Source organism: Pocillopora verrucosa, chromosome 6 (genome assembly GCF_036669915.1).
Source record: "Pocillopora verrucosa isolate sample1 chromosome 6, ASM3666991v2, whole genome shotgun sequence".
NCBI lineage: Eukaryota > Metazoa > Cnidaria > Anthozoa > Scleractinia > Pocilloporidae > Pocillopora > Pocillopora verrucosa.
Genome location: NC_089317.1, coordinates 3,095,408 through 3,117,612, shown reverse-complemented (window position 1 = coordinate 3,117,612; position 22,205 = coordinate 3,095,408). Strand labels below are relative to the sequence as shown.

The window sequence follows — 22,205 nt, the reverse complement described above, 5'->3', positions numbered from 1 at the left end:
ACATCCATATCGCATCGACCATGGGTCAGTTTACAAGAAATATCAAACGAAGAAAGGGAATTGAAAAAATGAAGCAGCAGGCTAAGGAACATCATAATCAAACGGACTTTCTGGAAGAACGCAAAAAAAGTATACCCATCAATAAAAAATAGAGGAGGAAAACTGAAATTCTTTTTAAAAGTACCTTTATTTATCTCAGTTACGTCTTAAGGAATACGTAAATGGTTCAAGTAAACATACCTTTACAAAATTAAAAAATATCTTGTAAAACCTTTTCTAAAAAAGGTTCATTTTGAAAAATAAATTGTTCTTCACAGCCTACAACAAAGCCTCATGTAGTCATTATAAAGAGTCTTACCATACAACATGGCTACAACTCTATTAATTAACTCTTTGCACCCTAAGAATTATCAACTTCAAATTTCTCACAGGACTTGAAAGTGTCAGCACATTATCACACTAAAGTAAGTTTATGAGAATCAAGTAACTGATCACCAAAGAATAATTACTCTAACCTTTAACCAATTATAACAGTCCCTCTCAAGAAAAACGTATCAAGAAAAGCGGATCAGCTTAGATTACAGCAGGCTTTGTTAAACGATTAACAATGACCGTATAGGGCTACTTTGGAACAATGGCGGAAACAACTTCAAAATACACGCGGGATTTTTCACAATTTCCGATTATAATACGTGCGGCAGATTTGTATTTCTGGTAGATTTTTTAGGATGCAAAATCTACATCTACATCTACATTTACATCTGATTTTCAACTACACCAAAATCCGAGGCAGTCCAATGTTTGCAAATTATCCTCGTGTGGATAATCTGGTGGTTTACACGCACTCGCGTTACAGCTGAAGCATAGTTTCTTTTAACAGCTTTATCCATTAAACTTGACAAGGTGAAAGCTGTATAGATAAGATTGTAATAAAGTGTAACGGTCTCTAGACTAAACGTACACGCTTTTATAAAAGCTCTTACAAAAGTAAATAATCTTGGCAAACAGATGCTACATAAGTCTTATATTAATACTAATATCAACAAATAGAAGCTACTGTACATTTACCCTGTTCAAGGTCAGAGTCATTAATCCCTGCTTATTCCTGACGTAAACGCTTCTTAAAATTGGTCATAAGGCAAGGTAGCCATGTTCTAGAAGGGTTCAATGCACTCCAAATATTGTCAGATGTGGATGACACTTCCGCGCAACAACCAGAGCAGCAGTACCATCGCTACCAATTTCATTACCACTTAATTCCAACCATGTCAGCGATTTGTTATATTTCAAACACTCAACCAGAGCAGCAGCACCAACATCACCAATTTTATTAGAGTTCAAATTCAACGTTGTCAGCGATGTATTATGTTTCAAACACTCACCCAGAGCAGTAGCACCAACATCACCAATTTTATTACTGTACAAAATCAAAGTTGTCAGCGATGTATTATGTTTCAAACACTCACCCAGAGCAGCAGTACCATCGTTACCAATTTCATTACCACTCAATTCCAACCGTGTCAGCGATTTGTTATATTTCAAACACTCAACCAGAGCAGCAGCACCAACATCACCAAATTTATTAGAGTTCAAAATCAACGTTGTCAGCGATTTGTTACATTTCAAACACTCACCCAGAGCAGTAGCACCAACATTACCAATTTTATTAGAGTTCAATTCCAACGTTGTCAGCGATGTATTATGTTTCAAACACTGACCCAGAGCAGCAGCACCATCATCACCAATTTCATCACTATTCAATTCCAACCGTGTCAGCGATGTATTATATTTCAAACACTCAGCCAGAGCTGTAACCCCGTCTATCGAAGAGTTACACAATGAAATCGTTTTCACAGTTGTATTTGTTTTAAGAAAGTTGCTTAAAAAGACAACAAAAGTTTTTTCTACTTTTCTCTCTGAAATACGAAAAGTTTCAATTTGAAGAGAAGCGCCAATGGCGGAACCAAATATTTCATCAACATTTTTTTTCTCCTTTTTGCATTCAATAATAAACTGTCTTATAAAAGACAGGCTTCGCTCTTCTGTCAGGTTTAACTGTGTTGCCATACTTTTCAGGAGGTTTACCGCTGTTTCCTCGCATCGTGCTGCAAGCATGCCAACTGTAAACAGAAGCACTTCTCTCAGCTCATCGCGATATTTTCTGTCAGCAGCTATGCTATTCGTGTTGATTTCTTTCTTGATTAGCTGACAACTGAGATAGAATGCTGCGAAGAATTCTTGAAAAGTCTTGTGAAGAAAGCCATAACGTCTAGTTGGTCTTAGTCTACTGCCTCCAGGCTGAACTGACAGAAATCCAAATCCAGGTAAATCGCTTGCTTTGTGTTCTTCAAGCTCCTCCTCGTCAAAATCCAAGTTGTCCTCAAGTAAACCTTTCAAAGCTATCGAACCAAGGTGTTTCAACTGGTCTTCGTAAAGGTCAACAAGGTCTTCACCGTTTTCTGGTAGTTGCTGCTTCGTTCTGTACCTTCTTAATACACACTCCATTATTTCCAAGTACAGCTTTGTTCTGCTTTCAGGAAATTTACCGTTCAAATCTTCATAGACCAGGCAAAGAAGCGCAGTGTTGAGAGGATTCGTCAAAATTGCATATAGCCTGTAATCAACACGTAGGTGCTCAATAAGCTGCTTGGCCAATTCTGATTCGTCTCTGAAGAACTTTCTGATGAAGGAGTTTACATCTTCTTCAGTAAATCCCTCAATCTCTAGCAGCGTGTTGTGGTATATTCGATCTTTAACTCTCGCTTCGTGTCGTGCCGTAGCAATCACGCGACAGTTTTGCATGTGCAGTACTCGGCCTTGAATAATTTCTGAAAACATAGTTAGCTTCTTCTCAGAAACTTCATCCAATCCATCGAGTACCAGAAGAACATTAGATTGATTTTGGCGAATGAAGTCGAAGAACCTGTCTCGTTCGTCTTCACCAACTTCTCGAGGTAGAAGTTGATCTTCAATGGCCTCCCAAAGGTCGGACTCAACATCACGACATTTGATCAAAAGCACTATTACGAAGTTTGGGAAGCAATTTCCGGTTGCGTGTTTTCCTGTGGCCCAGTCGAAAACAACTTTTTTACAGTAAGTTGTCTTTCCCATACCAGGCTTCCCTTCAATTAACACTACTCTTGGTTCTCCACAATCCTCGTGCCGGTTGAAGATTTCAGACATCGTGACAACTCGGTCTGTTGCGGTTCCTCTCGTGTTCTTTTTGTAGATGACTTTAAGTCTGGTGAAGATGTCGTCAAAGGAGAAGTTAAAGTCTTCACACCAGGGAAACGGTGCCAGCCGACCTTCCCGAGTTTTGTAGAGTTGACGAATGTTATTAATAATTTCAGTTGGGTCATATCCACCTGAAAAACAATTGTTTGTTAGTTTTTGAAGCATTCTTACCGACACGCCATGGCCCTTGGAAAGTAAGCAATTATTGGATGATGTTGAGCATGATACGGTGAAATATCAACACCTAAGTCTGAGTTATACGCCGAAGCCGAAGGCTGAGGCAGATAACACTGGCATGAAGTTTGATATCATGCTAAAACGGAATTCAATAATTGTTTTATAATATATTTTTAATATTATATCTTATAATACATTTTTAAAACAACTGTAAAATAAGACATTTCTCTCTGAGTGTGCAAACGTTTGAGAACACTACACGGAAACTAGGCAGTCTGAACTCGGCATGATCAATATCGTGAAATATCACCACTTGGGTCTGAGTTATCTGCCGAAGTTTGATAATTCATAATAATATGAAAAAGAAACCGGAATCAAACAGATATTTTTTTTTTCATTTTGAAAACAACTGTAAAATAAAACATTTCTCTCTGAGTGTGCAAAAGTTTGAGAACACTACACGGTCGAGGGACTCGGAAACTAGGCAGACTCTGAACTCGACATGATCAATATCCGCTGCATTTAATGGGTTATCAAGTCAATTTCTCCCGCTACTGCATATCAATTAAGCGACGATCTCTGTTAGATTGGTCCAAGGCCTTTCGCATCAGAGAAAAGTTTTGCCTCAAACTTTGCCCATTAAATTAGCTTTGGTAGTAAGTAAATAAAACCTCGTCGGTTTCTGGAAATACGTCAAAAAATATTTTGAGAGCTCTCAATAGCCAAAGTTGCAAAAAGCCCTTTTTTGACCTCTTGCGACATCAAAAATTTCAAAAGTCGACAAGCTCGCTCCTTGTAACAAAATTTTGTGATATGTAAGGGGTCTAGAAGGCGTTTCAATTTTGATATGTGTTCATTCAGAGGTTAGCCATGATTTATTTAGAAACACCCGTTAGCCGTTTTTTTTAATTGGTCAAAAGTACTCTTTCTTTCTTGGATGACATTTCTCAAGTCCAGACCAGACCATAGAAAACTGCGGTGGATTTCTTCTAATAAGATGTTCGAAATTATAGAAATGTAAAAAAATCTTTCACTTTTTAATTTTCTTCATCTTAGGGACTTCAAACTTTTGGTGATTTTGCTAACGTGACAGCAGAATTATACATAAATCTTAGATTTTAACCATTTTAAAAATAAAAGATGGTAGGGTAGAGCATTAAGAATACACAAATTGATTTTCTAAACATTTTAAACGGCTAAATTCTGACAAATGATTCTGTATCGTGACGAAAAAGGTGAACAAAACGTATCCAGTATCATATTGATTAGCGATCGGTCAACGTGTTTTGAGTTTCAGCATACGCGTCCCAAGCTCACATCTCGAGAAAGACGAAAGATTAATTCTCGGACACATTTGTATTTATTCATGAAAGCGTCACGCGTTGTGTTACGCGGTGTTAGGTTACACGAGGAATCGTAGACTGAATGCGTTATAAAGAAGAATTTGGGAGACGAAATATGGTCGATTTACAACGCTAAATATTCCAAAATGTGAACATTTTACACTCCTTGTGTGTCCGTTGCGGTTTCTGGTGATTTCTACCTTGAGACGGTTAAGAAATGTACAAAATTTTAAAATATACGTGTTTAGCTTTTGAGCTTTTTGCCATGAACGCGACCCCGGCTAGGCGGGTTACCCCACCTTGAGACGTTTACATGGCAAATTGTCACCCCGGCATACAGGGTTACCCTATCTGGCAGACCGGGCAACCCGCCTTGGCGGATTACCCCACCTATCATGTAAACGTGATCAAGATAAAATGACAGATTATATGGAAAGGCGGGTTACCCCACCTAGGCGGGTCACCTCACCTACCTGGGGTCCCCCACTTCCATGTAAACTGGCCCTAAGTCAATATTAATCAACAGGTTTAAATAACCGCATAGACACCTACTGACTGCAAGCGTTAAAGTAATTATCTACACTGATGACAGAAATGATCGCGCCTCTGTAGAATGCGTGCTGCGAATTCTTTTCGGGGCCAAAGCTCCTCATGAGATACCGTGCTGCTTACAACTGAGCTACGAAGTCACACGTTGCATGCGAGGCAAATTATGAAGGGTTCTTCCTTCCCATGGAGGAATCTGATTCAATTTGTGATGAAATAACAATTGCTGTAACTGATTCCTACCCCAATATTGCAAAATAATTTTTTTGTTGTTCTCTCCAAGCGCAGATATTATTAAGGTTTAGTGTAGATATACATTCGATCGAAAATGCTGCATCTGATTGGCTTAGCTACTCACTATTTATTCCGTGACGGATAGAAAGAAATGTCAACAGCACAGGGGATGGCCCATTTGTATTAATATTCAATAAAAACACGAACCTGTCTTTTTTCCAAGTTTTGAATGACTTTTAGATTAAATTAAACCATTGGATTTTTCGCTCTCAGTTTCATGCGTGACAGTTGACTCAAGCTTCGCCCTCAAAATCCAACTCGAGCCCGCATTCCAATTGTTAGTTAGTTAGCGCAGTACGCACCTTGCTGCTTTGTTTCTCTTTGTTGTGCTACCAAATCGTCCAACCTGTGACTCATGTTTCCAACATCAATTTTGATTTGATCAAGGTAATTTTTGACGTCCCCTAGGGATGAACATTTCAATATTATCAGCGGAAGAGAAGCGTCAACTCATAGCCACTCCATTTAAAATAGATCGCGTAGAAAAAAAACAATAAACTTTTCAAAAATAACTTAATGTCATTGCTAATGAGCGACAATAATTCCCAGCTCTGCTGTGCAACATGCCAAATGGTTTTGGCAGAGGTTTAGGAAACTATTTCCATAATTGGGTGACGATGGTCTTATAGGCGGCTGTGCCCGGAAAAGAGCTGTAAGGCAAAACCAAACACGACAGCCTCGCCGGTTACACGAACAGCGATGAGAGGTCTTATTGCAAATCCTTCTAAAGAGCACCTTTTTGCACGCAAAAGACACAAGTGTACTTTCAATAAAAATTAAGCATTATTCATTGCCCATCTTTAGACTTTTCTTTCAAGTTTTTGTCTAAACTGTGTATTGAAAACAAACAATACCTCTTTACTGTATTGTGCGTAATTTCCGTGCGATCGTATGCCAAGTTGTGTCAGTATATTTGCCTAATTTATTATTTGCAGTTGGAGCCACGTTGGTTTACAAACTTTGATTCGACTATTTAAACGAGGTCTAACCCAAACCACATTTTTACACAATGGGCCTTAGACATTCCCTAGAAGAGGGTTGAATTAAGTAAATAAATGTCCTTCCGCAGTTAGCTTTAGGCTCTCTCGACACTTTTCACAAAAATGACTTTTCAGACAAAAGGTTCGGCTAAATTGAAGATAGTTTAGGACGTGGTTTTGTTAAACAACGGCCAAACTTTGTTTAAATAACCGGGCCTTTATGTTTCGTTCCACGAGGTTATATAGGTTTTAATCTATTTTCACGTTGTTCACTCGAAAAATGCAACATTCTTACGGTGAACACCCTCTTAATAATAACTCTCCCGAAGCTCCGCATTTCAATAGATGAATCGCCTTTGAATTCATAGCCGCTGTGGGGACTAACCTTGATGCTGTGTTTCCTCTTGTCGGGCCATCATTAAACTTGACAACTTGTCTTGTATGTTTCTAATTTCACTTCTCATCTGATCAATGTCATTTGTCATTTTTTCTAAATTTCAAAACACATATTTGTCTGAAATAAGTCCAGGTTTCTTTTTCCCTTTACTTTAAAAGAATTAAATTAAAAGAATTAGCTCAAACAAGTTTTTATTCGTATTTTATGCGTATATGAAACAACCAACAATGGAAAACCAAAAAAACCTTCATTCATTTCTTTTAATCTGTTATTTGGCAATATTAGTATCATTAATACTTTTTTTTTCGTTTTTGTTGTTTCTTGCTGTTGTTTTTCTCCTTTTCGGGGGGGGGGGGGTTGTGGTACACTTTCTCTTTGAAAGGATTAAATGTCTTCTCAGGTACAAATAACGCCCAAACAAGCGTTAAAAGCTAGGAAAGATATGTGCTAAAGATTGATAAATCTCACGCCAAAACATAATCTATTTTTTTGATCAGAGATTAAGCGAGAGAGGTGAAGTTTCATCCTGAACTTACCTCGATCCTTTGTTTCCTGTTGTGGAGCCATCATCGTATTCAATTTTTCCGCAATATTTCCTACTTCACATCTCAACTGATTAAGGTCTTTTTTAATGTTACATGTGCTAGCTGAGAGTGAAAAATCACGTTAGTTTTCCTGCAGCAAAGTCTTACCTTTTTCTTAAGATAGCATTCATAAACCCTTTCACTCCCTTGATCTCATTGGTAACTATCTAGCGTTTTTTTCTCTCTCTTAAGCTTTTTTGTTTTTGTTTTTTTTGTTTTCTTTTTCCCACGCTCGTGACAAGATGAAAAACATCTTTCTCTATTTTTTTAGCCGAGCTCAAAATTTACGATCTTTCTTTTTCTATTTAAAAACAGGCCGCTATCGACATTGCTGATCCTAGCAGCATGCAGGACGCCTGTCATATAGAAATTACGTAATGGGCCTAAGCTCACCATAGCGTCTCTGTGGCTCAGTAGTACAGCAGCGGAGCGCGGAATCCGAAGGTCTGAGGTTCGATTCCTCATGGAGGATCAGAATATTTCTTTCTCCACACAAAATTTTTCTCTTTATCTAAACCTGTTTTTGAGAATCTGTGATTTAAGCAAGCGATAAATCCCTCTAGAAATTTTTTTTCTTAATCCTCAGCACCTGTCTGTTTATCATTGTATCGTGATTGGTTTTATTTTTGCTTCTGATCAGATGACGATTTGCTCGAGTATTCTTGGCCAATGTGGATTATGGCCACTGTAAGATTACCAGTGGGTAACATTAAAAAGTCGTAACTGAAACATAACTACACCAATCAAAACCTAAATGTCCAAGGCTGATTTTGTCATTCCTCCCGACACCTTCTGCTTGACTAAGGTTACATTCTTAGGTACGAATTATTTGCACCTTCAATTTCTTGGAGCTTTTCTTTAACATTGTCTTCATCTTCCTTCCACTGCTTCAGCAGCTGCCTGTAGTGTTCTTCAGTATCAGGGTCCATACACTCATTTTTAAGCTTACTGATAGCAGCTCCATAACCTGCTCCTGCCATTCCTACTATGGCATTGCTAATGTCCAGCCAATAGTTGTTGAATGCAACATCGTCCACAGAGGCTTGGTTAGCATGGCCATACACAGTATTACGGTAGTATTTCAGCCTGGCGATGTTGGCCTGCTTACTCAAATCTGTAGACGGGGGAAGACTGTCCCATCCAGTGCTTGGAGGAGCCAACTTACAGATGTTCCTCAGTAACACCATCAGTAGAGTGATATCAAACCCTTTTGACGAAACAGATGAAGGAATAGCTGGATACAGTTTCCCCCATTGCGTTGCATTCAAGACCCTCTTGCTCCTTAGAGACTTTAGTGTTGCATGCTCTGGATGACGCCCCAAAACTGTATCAAGTCCTACAGGGGGATGAATGGTATCAAAAGTGTCTCTCAAGGCTTGGGATCCAACATCCACCAGAAGGCGACAGAGTCGGGCATAGTTGGTTGTCTCCTTGGTAGAAGGAGATGCTGGTGTAGCAGCTGATGCCATGTGCTGTAGTAAAGATCAATTCATCCTCATTATAAAGGGGTGAAAGGGGTTTTTGCTTGATGTGCGACTGAGTGTTTTTAATTTTTGCGATCTGTGATGATGAGTATAAAAGTAAAACCCCATGAACTGTAAATTTGTTGCTTTTTGCAATAATTATGTGAACCTTAAAGTTGTTTAATTACCCAATATTTAGTGATGCAATATTTGAACTTTTTGATGTAACCTGTGCAAGACCCCTCCCCCCCTTCACCCCTTGTTCAAACATATCAAGCTTAAATAAGCCAACAATACTTATCAACCATGATATAACTTAATTCATCAGGATTTTATATACTTAATGAAAAGAGTTATCATCATTGCAATGATCAAGAATTCTTAGCATATCTGTTCATTTTACAGACATTATTCTTACCTCAGTTGAAAACTAAGACATGCACCTGGAAGAGGTGACTTCTTCCTGAAATTAGGACAGATGAGAATTATAAATATCTTTATGTACTTGTTTAGTAAAATAATTAAAAATCATCTTATAGTGTCATATGGATTTCTATCACTAAGTAGTAAACTCTTTCCCTCCAAACTCAGATCTCATTAGTAATTCCCCTTACTGTCTGCCATACAATTCTTCTAATGTTATGAGTATTACATGAACTTATTATCCTCTTTTTGATATTTTCCTTCATTCTCATCGCTTCTCTGCTTTATATTGTATCAATATTGCAAGAAGAAAGTATGTCTTCATCTCTAATGTGGGAGCAAAGCCAGTTAATATATAGAGCTTGTTGGGCTCTACCCTTATCAATTATTAAAAGATAATAATCTACTAATGATCCACTATGTCCTAAACTTAATAACAAATTAACTAAGCTCAGTACATTTTACTTTTGTTTACCAGTCCACATGCTGTTAGGATGATTACAATCCCCTACTGCTCTGCAGACTGCACCATTACAATGATATAATTAGTCTCGTAGATTTTTGCTGATAATAAGTATTATTATAATTGGTCAAGTGATTTAATGGCAACGTGCATGCTCTTATTGATCAAGGATGATGTGTAATATCTCGCTACAATCACCTTGCGCATGGTGATGATTGCAGGAGCACTAAATTTAAAATGGTTTCATGCCTTGCATTTTGTCAATGACAAAACTTTTCACAGTTTTTGTTTGTTTTGGTAGGCACACGTAAGCGTTTAAATGCAGCATTGATGGTGTTTGCTTTACTGAACTACTAGCCTCTGTGTTACTCCAGACCTTGAAACAAACTGGACAGTGTCACTCAGCAGATAATAGGCTAACAAAGCGTGTCAGGCAATTTCGATATTCCCATTGGTTACTTAGAAAATATATTGAGGTTGGAATTCCCTTGATGTCAAACTCCGATAAATTGTGAGAGAAATATTTCAAATTTCATTAAAGCCTTATGCGCTTCTGTGTGATAATATCTGAGGAACATTAAGGGCAATTTTCATGAAAACCCAACAAATCTACATTACCTATTAATGCAGACTGAGGTAACTTGTGTAAAAACAAACCTCTAGTTTTTGACCTCCAAAGAAATTAACAGTTTTCTTGCCTCCTTTTCAAAAGCATGTGTCAATGCGGTCATGCCACTGACCAATGAAACACAACATGGAACCCCCTGGCAAGCCTCCTGACAAAGAACTCCTTTGAAATTTGCGGGAAAGGTCATTTCGTGAAACGGGAACATGAGTTAAACATAATCCAAAAGTTATCAAGCAACCTGGTGAAAGTGAACAACTTAACTTCAACTTCTTTGGCTTGTGCTTTCTTCCACTTTTAGTCCACTCTTTTAGGCCATTTGATGAATACTCTCATTATTCAACATTTTGAAAAATGTGCTAAAGATTCCCAGTGAATGTACAGTGCAAGATGTGATGAAAACAATATATGCAAATTGAGATCCTGGACAAAAGCCTACAGAAAACGTTAACACTCTGCTGGAGGCCTTTCCAATTAAGACACCTTTTGCTCTTCTATAAAGGTTTCCTAAAACAGTCTCTCTGCTGTATCTCACCTTCTTTTTTAGACTTTTTTGGCAAATTAAACTTTTAAGTGGTTTAAACTAGTTCCTCTAACTTTAACCACTCTTTTAGGCCATTTGATGAATACTCTCATTATTCAACATTTTGAAAAATGTGCTAAAGATTCCCAGTGAATGTACAGTGCAAGATGTGATGAAAACAATATATGCAGATTGAGATCCTGGACAAAAGCCTACAGAAAACGTTAACACTCTGCTGGAGGCCTTTCTAATTATGACACCTTTCGCTCTTCTGTACAGGTTTCCTAAAACATTCTCTCTGTTGTATCTCACCTTTTTAAGATTTTTTCGGCAAATTAAATGTCGTTTAGGTGGTTTTAAAGAAAAACAAATCCCGAGTATCTAAGTGCACCAAAGATATTGCACAACTGCAAGTTCAATTTTTTCAATTTTGCCATGTTTAAATTTAACCATTATCTCATCAGGCTTGGTATAAAAATCTTCAGTCTCTAGAATATTGAAAAGAGCCTTTTTTGTTTCTTTTTTGAAGGATTTCTTTGACAAATTTTTCTATTCATTTGGCATCTCATTCCAAATTTTGACACCTAGAGTACTTAATCCTAACAAGTTGTAATGTTGATGAGCGAGTAACTATTAGGCACAATTGTTTGATGTTCTCACAAAAGGTTTAATGATGTTAGAATGTGCACTGTTGTTATGAACATTGAGCTTTAATTTACACACAGCTTCATAATATAAGATGGTAATAGGTAGATTTTTGCATTTATAAATAAGTGGATGGCATGTTCTTTTCTATCAGTAAGGTAAATTAAACATAATACTTGCTTTTGGAGAACAAAAATTTTGTTTACTATATACTTTTTAGACCCATTGCCCTAAGCAGGGAGTCCATAGGTTAGATTAGGTAAAATGAAGGATTTATAAATATTTATGAAGACAGATGAGGGAACAATGCATCTTAACTTACATGTAGCAATCATTTGTATGGTCTCACTTATTTCAGCTATAACACAGTCAACGTGGTTTTTCCAAGAAAGATTTTCATCAACTAAAACACCTATTAAATAATTAATGTAGCTCCTATGTTCTTAACTGACTCTTCTATTTGTTTCACTATCAAATATACTTCTTTGACAAATTCTCCTTGTCTGTTCCATAGGAAATGTAAAGAGAACAGTGTGGAGAATATCAATACCAGATTCCTAGGGTGTTAGGGCTAAAAGTCAAATGGGGGAGGGTGAACCCACACAATTCTATAAAACCCTCACTGCAGGACCTCCCTTTGCTACCTTCATGACTACTACACGATAGGCCCACTACCAGGAGGGTTGCAAATGGTTTATACAAGACACATGGGTAAGGCAAAAATTAATATGTGTTGCGACAATTTTACCGAAAGGCGAGCGGCATTCATGAATTGATGAACCAGCCCGTGGTGTGATTTGCCTTGTGAAATATACCTGACCCCTTTTGTTTTATGAGAACCTCTGGGTTTCCTTGAAGCCTTGAACACAAGGAGAAAGAATTGAAGTTTGTCCTAGTATTTACACGACGCTTTAATTTTTTAATGGATCAAGACCTCCTTTTGTTACCTTCAACTGGGTGGGCTTCAGAACTTTGAAGTTGAATTGCTGTTAAATAGTGATATTTTCAACTGCAAATTAGCCTTCAAATGTGATGCCACGGGCATCAACCTCCTCAGGGGGAAAGGGGCATACTTCCCCAAAAATTGTGAAAATTAAAAATGAAGTTGCTACGATGTCCTTTAACCTTAGTGAGTATTTTCACTGCTGGAAAGTGAGGCAAGTTGAAAGGGAACGAGGAGTAAATTATATTTAAAAGGATAATTAATTTCATAGTTACTTCATTAAATAAGCAGTTTGCTGTGAGAAACAATACATGTAGTTTCGGTGAGAAAATATAATATTAAATTTGTTTGTGCAAGTCTCATGCTTGATGTGAAAGACTTGAGGGGTGACTCATAAGCAGCAGCTTACATATTTCTGGAGTGGAGGACCATGTATCAGTTGTTCCTTAGGCTCAAAATGAAGGAACGTATCATGTAACTCACAACAAGCCAGCAGTGAACTATAGAAAGTAGATTTTAAACAACTGTGTTGAAAACACATTTCCAATTTGGAAGCCAAATGAATTATAAGGCCACTACGGTCTTTTGATAGATTTCATCCCATTGGAACTTAAAAACTGTTCAATGTTCTGCTAACATCAATTCAAGTAAAATAAATTTTCGTGCCATGAGGCACTTGCAGGTAGATGGTCCATCAGGAAAAGCTGATGCCCTTCAAAAACTTGACTGTTACGGGATTCCAATCAGAGCATGTCTTTCCGACACAAGTTACAAAAGGCAGAGGAGAGATTACTTGTAACTCTAGAATTTTCCAAGTAAATTAACCAGATTCAGAAAAATAGTAGATACTCGGTCAAACAATATAAAATAATAAGCAAATGGTTGGCAAATACGAAGATGTCTTCAACAAACATGCAGAAGGTGCTTACCGAAGCACCAATCCAAGAATTTAACCCATTTTACTATTAAAACACATACTTCATAGCTAGTAGCCGAGAAAATCCACCCAAATTCAACAAAACAATGACAAATAAGTGAATCAACATCAAAAACTACCGATTATAGTGATATCAAGAGTAATTATGAGTTCCAACTCGTAAAATACGAGCATCTCTTCAGCAAACGTGTAGAAGGTGCTGACCAAAGCACTAACCACGAACTTAAAACACTTGCCTTTTAAATACATATTTCTTAGCTTATTCTATTTTGCGAAACAAGACGAAACAAAATAAAAATAAACTAAGCGAGTCATATAGCAAAACTAAAGGAATAATGCTGTATTTTGTTCGATAAGGTAAAGGTTGGAGGAAATGTTAAACATGATAAGAAGGATTTTAATACATTGCCAAAAGTAAGTAATTTAAGAAGTGTTACCATTCTGCGAGATCGACTATTTTCACCCTGCAGTGACAATGTGACCTTTTCATGTATTAGACGAGAATGGCTTCATCTTTCCCGCTCAGTGAAATAGTCTATTTCGCAAAATGATAATTGTCCTAAAATTACTATTTTGGGAAATTAATTTTATATGGATAGTGAAGTGGGAGGTGACCAAGATCTTTGGGAATACAGTATATTATAATATTATGTCATAATAAAATATTGTAATATGATGTTTAAATGTATTTTTGTGACTCAAAAAGGAAGACATTGCTATTAAAAGGTGAAAATAGTCCATTCCGTAAAATAGTATCTCTCCTAAAATTAATCTTTGATAAAATATATTTTAATATGGTTCAAGAAATAAGAGGAGGCCAAAATCTTTGGTAATAAACTAATTTGTAATGTTTTTGTGACATAAAAAAAAGAGGTCGTCACATTGTAACCCCAGGGAGAAAACAGTCGATTTCGCAAAATGGTACAGTACCGCTCACATATACGTTAACCGAAAAACGCGAATCAAACGCGCCAAAAATCGCATGTTATTGCGTATAACAAAATCTTGCGCGTCAAAAAATCGCACGTGCGCGCACGACCTTGAAATATCGGCCTCATAAGTAAGTAGGAGGTAGTCCTTTTGTTTTTCTATTGTTGGCGGTTTATTGTTTCAAAGAATAGGCCACCATGTAGTAGCACTAAAATACTACACGGCTACCAACGACAAGAAAACTTGTTCGTTGCAATCGCCGTTCGAACCGACCCTCCCAATATGCTGTTACCAATGGGACTTCGTAATCGGAATATGTAAATGATTTAACATTTTCCTACGGAATTCATTTATCAAAATAGTCATTTCTCACTTCGTAGATAGATACATCCGTCGCAACGGCTTGGGAATTTCTTCAGAATAAATTTAGTCTCAGTGTATTGTAATTCGGTAGAATCAGCTAAGGCGCCCGTTTGTAACAGGTTGTCGCGTTCTGAATGCAAACCCACGTCCGAATACTCATTTCATAGCTTTTGTCATCGGTGAACATGCTGTTCTCGAAAACTGGTTCACTCATCTTGCCATTTATTCAAAAACTGATAAGTTCTACTCGTTTATTTTAATGGTGTTGTGTTACAGTATGATTACCTGTCACGACTACGTATTGCTCTGACTCGTATGCAAATTTTTAAGGAGAACCGTATTTGCTTTTTGTTTCGACATTTGTCAAATCATTGATCGATGTTCACCAAATTGCTCGAAAAATGGGAACGGAAAATTTTACAGCAGGATACATGTAGTTCAAGTTTCTTTAAGACTCGCCTGCGCGTGCAATGTAGGCAAAACATCAATACCATGGGTTGATGATAGATTTTAGATTTATTTCCTTCTGATCCTCATCGAAGGTGTCGAGGTAGGTTCGAAGTTTCGAAGAAATCATCAACTGCGATGCAAACACCAAATTGTTTACATTCCGTGACGTAAATATCTTAGGGAGCGCCGATTGGAATGAATAAATTTAGAAGCATATTGGTGAGTTTTTGTTTCGTTACTTGCTCGATGAAACATGTGTTTCGATGCCTTAAGTAAGTGACATTTTCCTTCCCAGCTGATTCATCAACAACTCAAATCAAGCAAATCTACTGCTACTGCTCGCTATTCAATAAATTCGCGAAGCGACGCGACATGCGTGAGTGTAACATGATAGCTTTTTTATGATATAAATTTTCCGTTGTCTACTCGCCGCTCTTTCAAACCTAAAAGTTCCCTGTTTCACTCAACAATGTAATACAAAGGAAACTTGTAGCACTGAATAACAAAGGCACTTGAGTCGCGCATTTATTTCGACCGTGTGCATATGAGCGTATTAAATTTGAAAAGTTCAGCGAATCCAACCAAATTCGGCAAAATAATAACAAATAGGTGAATCAGCATAAAAAAACCATTGAATGTGGTAATATCAAGAGGAACTATGAGCTCCAATTCGCAAAATACGCTTACCTGTTCAGCAAACATGCGAAAGGTGCTGACCGAAGCACATCTAAACCATATGTCTTTTAAAACACAAATTTCATAGCTAGTAGGCGAGCGAATCCAGCCAAATTCGACAAAATAATACCGACGAAGCGAATCAGTATCAAAAACTACCGAATATAGTGACATCAAGAGTAACTATGAGCTCCGATTCGAAAAATACAAGTACCTTCTCAACAAGCATGTGAAAAGTGATGGCCGGAGCACTAATTCAAGAATATTTAAACGATATGTCTTTTAAAACACATATTTCATAGATAGTAGCTGAGCGAACCCATCTAAATTCGACAAATTGATAAAGAATAGGTGAATCAACATCAAAAGCTGTTGAATATAGTGATATCAATGGTAAATATGAGCTCCAATCCGAAAAATACTAGAATCTCTTCAACAAACAAGCGAAAGGTGCTGACTGAAGCACTACGCCACAGGGGTTTAAGACAAGTCCCTTCCTTGTAATGACATGAATCAAGTTGAAAAGTATGTATATGGTAAACAAATGACTTTACCTTAGCGACAATCGTCCGCTTACAAACGTCAAACAAGGTTTTCGAAATAGACATCAACCACTCCCTGCCCCCTGAGCCATGTTGGAGACTTCTGTAGCAATGGTTTTCGGGTGCGGTTTAAAGGGAGAACCGAAAGTACCTTATTAAATATTCAAAACACTGACGTCAGACGACGTTTCCGAAGAGTGTTGAGAAAATATTTAATGCGGCGGCCGAAATTTATGTTTATTTGAGATATTTTTGGTAATACATATAACAGCGTAATATGTGACTAACACAGTCTATATACTGTAACATTTTACGCCACTAACTCAGTCGGTAGATTAATTATAATGAATTGATATATAGTTGAAATATGTTACTGGCGTAAAATCTTACATATATAAATATCACCGACTGGAATAAAATTACGTCGTTATTTACTGGCGTAAAATCTTACATATATAAATATCACCGACAGGGAGAAATTACGCCGTTAGTTACTGGCGTAAAATCTTCCATATAAAGAATACCGACTGGAAAAAATTACGCCTTTAGTTACTGTCGTAAAATCTTCTGTATAAGACTACCGACTGGACGAAATTACGCCGTTAGTTATTGGCGTAAAATCTTCCATTTAAAGAATACCGACTGGAAGAAATTACGCCGTTAGTTACTGGCGTAAAATCTTCCATATAAAGAATACCGACTGGAAGAAATTACCCCGTTAGTTACTGGCGTAAAATCTTCCATATAACGGACTACCGACTGGAAGAAATTAGACCGTTAGTTACTGGCGTAAAATCTTCCATATAAAGAATACCGACTGGAAAAAATTACGCCTTTAGTTACTGTCGTAAAATCTTCTGTATAAGACTACCGACTGGACGAAATTACGCCGTTAGTTATTGGCGTAAAATCTTCCATTTAAAGAATACCGACTGGAAGAAATTAGACCGTTAGTTACTGGCGTAAAATCGTCCATATAAAGAATACCGACTGGAAAAAATTACGCCTTTAGTTACTGTCGTAAAATCTTCTTCAAATCATTGATATTTGTATATGTAATTTTTATATATGTAATTTTTTACGCCAGTAACTAACGGTGTAATTTCTTCCAGTCGGTGATATATATATATATATATATATATATATATATATATATGCGCATGCTCACTAGTTTTTCTAGTTTGAGCACTCTGACATGGCTTAGATGAGTGTGAGATCACTTAGGGTGGCTATATGGCCTTACCTCCATCCTAGGACGATAATAAATGACATTTGACGAGATTCGCAAGAGAAATTTAACAGCGTCGCTTCCGATAGGTTACGAATTGCATTGTAACGACCAAGCAGTTTCGGCTTAAAAAAAAAAGCAGGAAAAATTAGAGCGGGAATATTAAACATCTCGTGTGTGAGGTTTCCATCGTCTTGTCTGGAACTGATTCGCCGGCCGGTCGGGAATTTAAAAAATTGCGTCCATAGACGAAACTTGGCTACGTTGACGACGTGGATAGGTCATACCAAGTTCTACGTGAATTTGAAACAATAACAACGACAAGATTTTGTTCATTCTATTCCAAATATTTTGGAAAACGTCACGATCAAGGTATTGGAAAAGATCAAGTTGAAATCCAACACTTCCTCTAGATAAGTGTCACTTTGCATTGAACCGCCCAAAGAGCTCTCACGCATTGAGCGAGACTCACCCAAACGCATTCAATCTTACGCTCTCACGCTGAAACTAGGTTTCTAAATTAAACTGTTGATTTTGAGATAGCAAACTGCTGCTTAAGTTAGATACAGGAAGGTGATACCTTTGGCATCACAAGCGACGGATATGCGTTCAAAAATACCACTTTTTTGCAGAAAACCAACTTAGGGAATTTTCACACAACGTGCGTGATTGAAATATGCCCTTGATGTGTTCTAATTTTAAACAAACAGGTAGTAAGAAGTCTTTAAAAAACACAACGTTTTCTTTTCATTTGTGCGCGCAAATGATGCGAGTAATCAGTCGTGTACAATCTATTCGGGGGAGATTTGTAGAATGCGAGAGACAGTGAACCCCATCGAAGGGGTTTACATAAAAAATTGTGGGCGTTTAATACCAGGCAATGAGATCACGGGTTGATTAGGCGGAATGCGGCCTGGGTGAAAAAAAACTGATATCGCGTAACTCCCTTGTTGCCATTTATAGCTGTGACGAAGGTTACATCGAATACGAGAACACGTAAAGAACACTTATTTGCCGAAGAAAGAATTTATCACATAAACTACGGTGTTTTACAAGGATTTCCAGCCCTGAGAAAAGCAGTAACAACAAACGTGAAAAAATACAATATTTTTTGACGTGTGTTTGATATCGCCAATCAACTGCTGAACGTCACTCGCCTTTACTCGGTCAGGTTGATAAATGAACGGCGAAGCCTTCACCACTCTCTATCCAAGATCGTTTGTTGGAATGTTTTCGGATAATGGCTGAAAAACACTAGAATAACCTTATCGCTTACAGACAGTGACGTTCGAACGCTCCTAGAAGGGGAAGAAGAAAAACCGAAAGTTACGTATTCAGTGGCTTTGGTGTTGGCATTTCTCGCGGCTAAAAACGAAAATCGACAACTGGAAGATTTGCCACGTTTTTATCTCGTGTTGGGTGTCTAGGTAAAAATATATGTTCAACTCTAACAATTCCATAGGGACAGCGGAGCCTGGGGACGTAGGGGGGGGAGGGGGGAGGGGAGGAGGAGGAGGGGGGCTAGACAAAAGTATGCTTCGGCAGAGGTGCGTATCAAGAATATAAGAGAAAGGAAAAGAAAACGAAGCCTGCCAATCAAAGCGATCAGTCAAATCGCCACAAGCCCGAACACGCAAGTGACTTGAAAGCAAACTTAATTTGGTTTTATCAACTAAATTTATAGAATATAACTTGGCCACCATAAAGAGTTTCTAAAGCTGGCAATTGCAATGTTAGCCCTCGAGTGCTAACGCTTGAAACGTCATCTTTAGAAACTCTTTACGGTGGCCAATTTGCGTTTTCAATTCAGTTAATAAAACCAAAATATCTTGTTATATTCCCCACCGACGCAGCGCTAGCACTACAGTTTCTTTAGAAACTTGCCCCTGCTCCAAATTCAACCCCCTCGAATCATGCGCGGGATGATAGCATATATACCCCTTTATGTAAACTTGACTTCCACTCAAGGGTGTATCAGGGGTTTGGCGCATGCGTATGTGTGTTTGGAGGAGGGAAAGTGGGAGGGGTATGTCGGAAGGAGAATATGCACCTCCCTTTGTACACTTCACTTCCCTTAAGGGTAAATGAAGGGTTTTTAAGACGGTGGGAGAGGGGTAGGGAGAATTGTGAACCCCTCTTTCTAAAATTGACCTCCCCTCCTGGGTGCATGATGGGGAAGAGGGAGGAGGGGGACATAGGGAGCGTGCCGAATTGCTGCTCTTTTTAATTAATTCATGACCTTTTTTTTTTTTTATTATACATGGATAGCTTTTCAAACATGCACAATTTAAGCGTAGTGTTTTCTTCTCTTCATAATGTACCTATGACAGGGACTTCCTTTATGCATATCTATTTAGCTTATCATATATTCAAACCAATTCCGATAGAAGAAAATTTCAAAAAAATGAAACTCGGTTTTTTCGGGCCCTAAAGTGCTCTTAGTTTGTCCGTAGACTGGCAACGAGTTAGCCGGCGATAACGTAGATAAGTGTGAAAACTCTCAGTTGTCAATTACAAATCTCTCACATCTCTGGTAATTTTGTATCAGTCAGCTTTGAAAAACTCTAGAAATGATGTCCGTTAAGTATGTCTATCTACCTTCAGCAAGCTCTTAAAGAGTTGTGATATATCGTACTCAAGTAGCAAAGAAGAAATGGCAGTTGCAAGTACGGTTCAGCGCTTCAAAGAAGAACCGCGTGCATCAAACAAAGATTTCGACTAACACTGAAAAAGGGACAAAGACGATTTCTTGCTTGCGGTGTTTAGGTCAAGATTAGAACAAAAAAACTCCCGTTACCAAATTTTAAGTTCTATGGTAAGAATGGGAAGCTGTATTTTTTTTTATTGCCCTAACAAATTATTCTTTCGTACTAGGTGCGGAAAACGTTCGCCTTGCATGGTCAGTGTTCTTGGGTTTCGTTGTTGTAGAGTAATTCCCTTGGTAAACCAGAAGCTTACTTTTGACGTCAGCATCGAAAGAACTAGCTGAATCACGAAGCACGCGCGATAATTCTCATCGGAAAGTCATCGATCAGTTTTATTGCAAGTTGCTCCTTTCCTCAGACATTGTAAAGGCGGAGGCGATCGTCGTCGTGCCGTTTAAACGAAAAACGAGTGAGTTTATATTCATCAATAAGACTTTTAATAGAGAAAGACCTCTTTAGTTTGAGTGCAGCATTTCCACGTGACCCATTTCACTCACTGGCAAATAACCGCGGACATCAGTGTTGTAAATGAATATTTCGTATGCATTGACTTTCACACAGCACTCGGATTCGCTACTATCAAATTCAATAGTATTTGTGTTTCATAATTCGTCGCGTTGACATTGCTATTTTTGCTACTTTTAGTTTCTTGAGGTCATAGGGGAATTGATGGCTTGTGGGATGGATTTTCGGAAACCCAGGCTGGCAGAGTACAAGGCCCCTTCGAGCTTGTGTTTATGCCAGTATCCGCCAGAGGTTTCGCACTGTCCAGGCAACAGGATACCGCTCAGCTCAGGAGAGGGCTTGACTTTTAATACAAATGATGCATTTCTGTTTGTAAAATTCGATGGAAACTATAACTGGTAGGATTATCAAACGATCAGAAAAGCGCAAATGTAATCATGTGGAAAGACAAAGAGTATAAGTATCTCTCAAGCGCGTGAAATAAGCAACATTGAGAAGCTCACCATTTTTCGCTTGCGTAATGTCAGCCGAAAAGAATGTGGTATAATCGTGTCCGATGTGGAATAGGCCCCTTAATCAGCAATCTTTTCAGCTGAATTCACTGGCGATCTAAGTTCCCCTTATTTGACCAGTGGCATGTGTTCGTGATAGCCGTCTTCGAAGCCGAAACGGAGCATAAGGCTGACAACAACTTTAAAGAATAAAATCTCCTCTATGACTACGATGGAAACGCGTCCATTTTGGCCATACAGCTACATCCTTTGGAAAGTGGCGTATGGAAATACCCGGTGTAGATCTATTATTCTTTTTTATTGTTTTTTTAGAGGGCACGGTAACGAATCTTGCAATCTGATTGGTTCTTTACCCGGTCGGTATTTTCCTATCTCTGCCCACGGGCCACGGTGACGCTTTCGTGAGTCGCCGAGTACATCCCAACTTTCGTTGTCATTTTTCATAAATATACCTCGTTTTCCGGCTGGGCAGTATTTTTAAGCAAACACATCGGTCACTACCTCAAGCCGATAAATAACTTATGAATCCTCCCTTTTCTCTCTCTCAAATCACTTTGGTTGACAGAAAAATATTACCTCATTTGGCGCTACGTCCACGAAATCTGTTCGTCGTCTCCTCTTCATTTCTCCTTTCTCCGACGAAGTTTCTGCACATTTTTCTATGTCACAGCTACGTAACATGATCGTTTTGGCCGCGCGCTAAATGGGGACACTTTTTGGCCTCCAAATTGTACTTTTAATGCGCAAAGAAATGGTCA

The 22,205-nt window shown here is 38.1% G+C and overlaps 1 protein-coding gene across 1 annotated transcript; it reads right to left on the bottom strand.

The window, feature by feature from the left end:
- Positions 1-200: 200 nt before the first annotated feature.
- LOC136282070 (nucleotide-binding oligomerization domain-containing protein 2-like) lies at positions 201-16,672 on the bottom strand. Its single transcript, XM_066169304.1, has 7 exons — positions 16,550-16,672; positions 9,437-9,481; positions 8,391-9,027; positions 7,508-7,618; positions 6,960-7,064; positions 5,897-5,998; positions 201-3,365 (listed from the first exon to the last, which is right to left on the bottom strand). The coding sequence occupies exons 3-7, from the start codon at positions 9,022-9,024 to the stop codon at positions 1,165-1,167; spliced, it is 3,153 nt and encodes a 1,050-aa protein (XP_066025401.1). The 5' UTR covers positions 9,025-9,027; positions 9,437-9,481; positions 16,550-16,672; the 3' UTR covers positions 201-1,164.
- Between the last annotated feature and the right edge of the window lie 5,533 nt (positions 16,673-22,205).

What these genes read in the sequence shown, in the direction of transcription:
- LOC136282070 (XM_066169304.1), bottom strand. Translation starts at nt 9,024, where the DNA reads ATGGCATCAGCTGCTACACCAGCATCTCCTTCTACCAAGGAGACAACC. An exon ending in ACAGGAAACAAAGGATCGAG is followed by an intron (nt 7,065 to 7,507) that starts GTAAGTTCAGGA and finishes TTTGAAATTTAG; the next exon opens with AAAAAATGACAAATGACATT. An exon ending in AGAGGAAACACAGCATCAAG is followed by an intron (nt 5,999 to 6,959) that starts GTTAGTCCCCAC and finishes GTTCATCCCTAG; the next exon opens with GGGACGTCAAAAATTACCTT.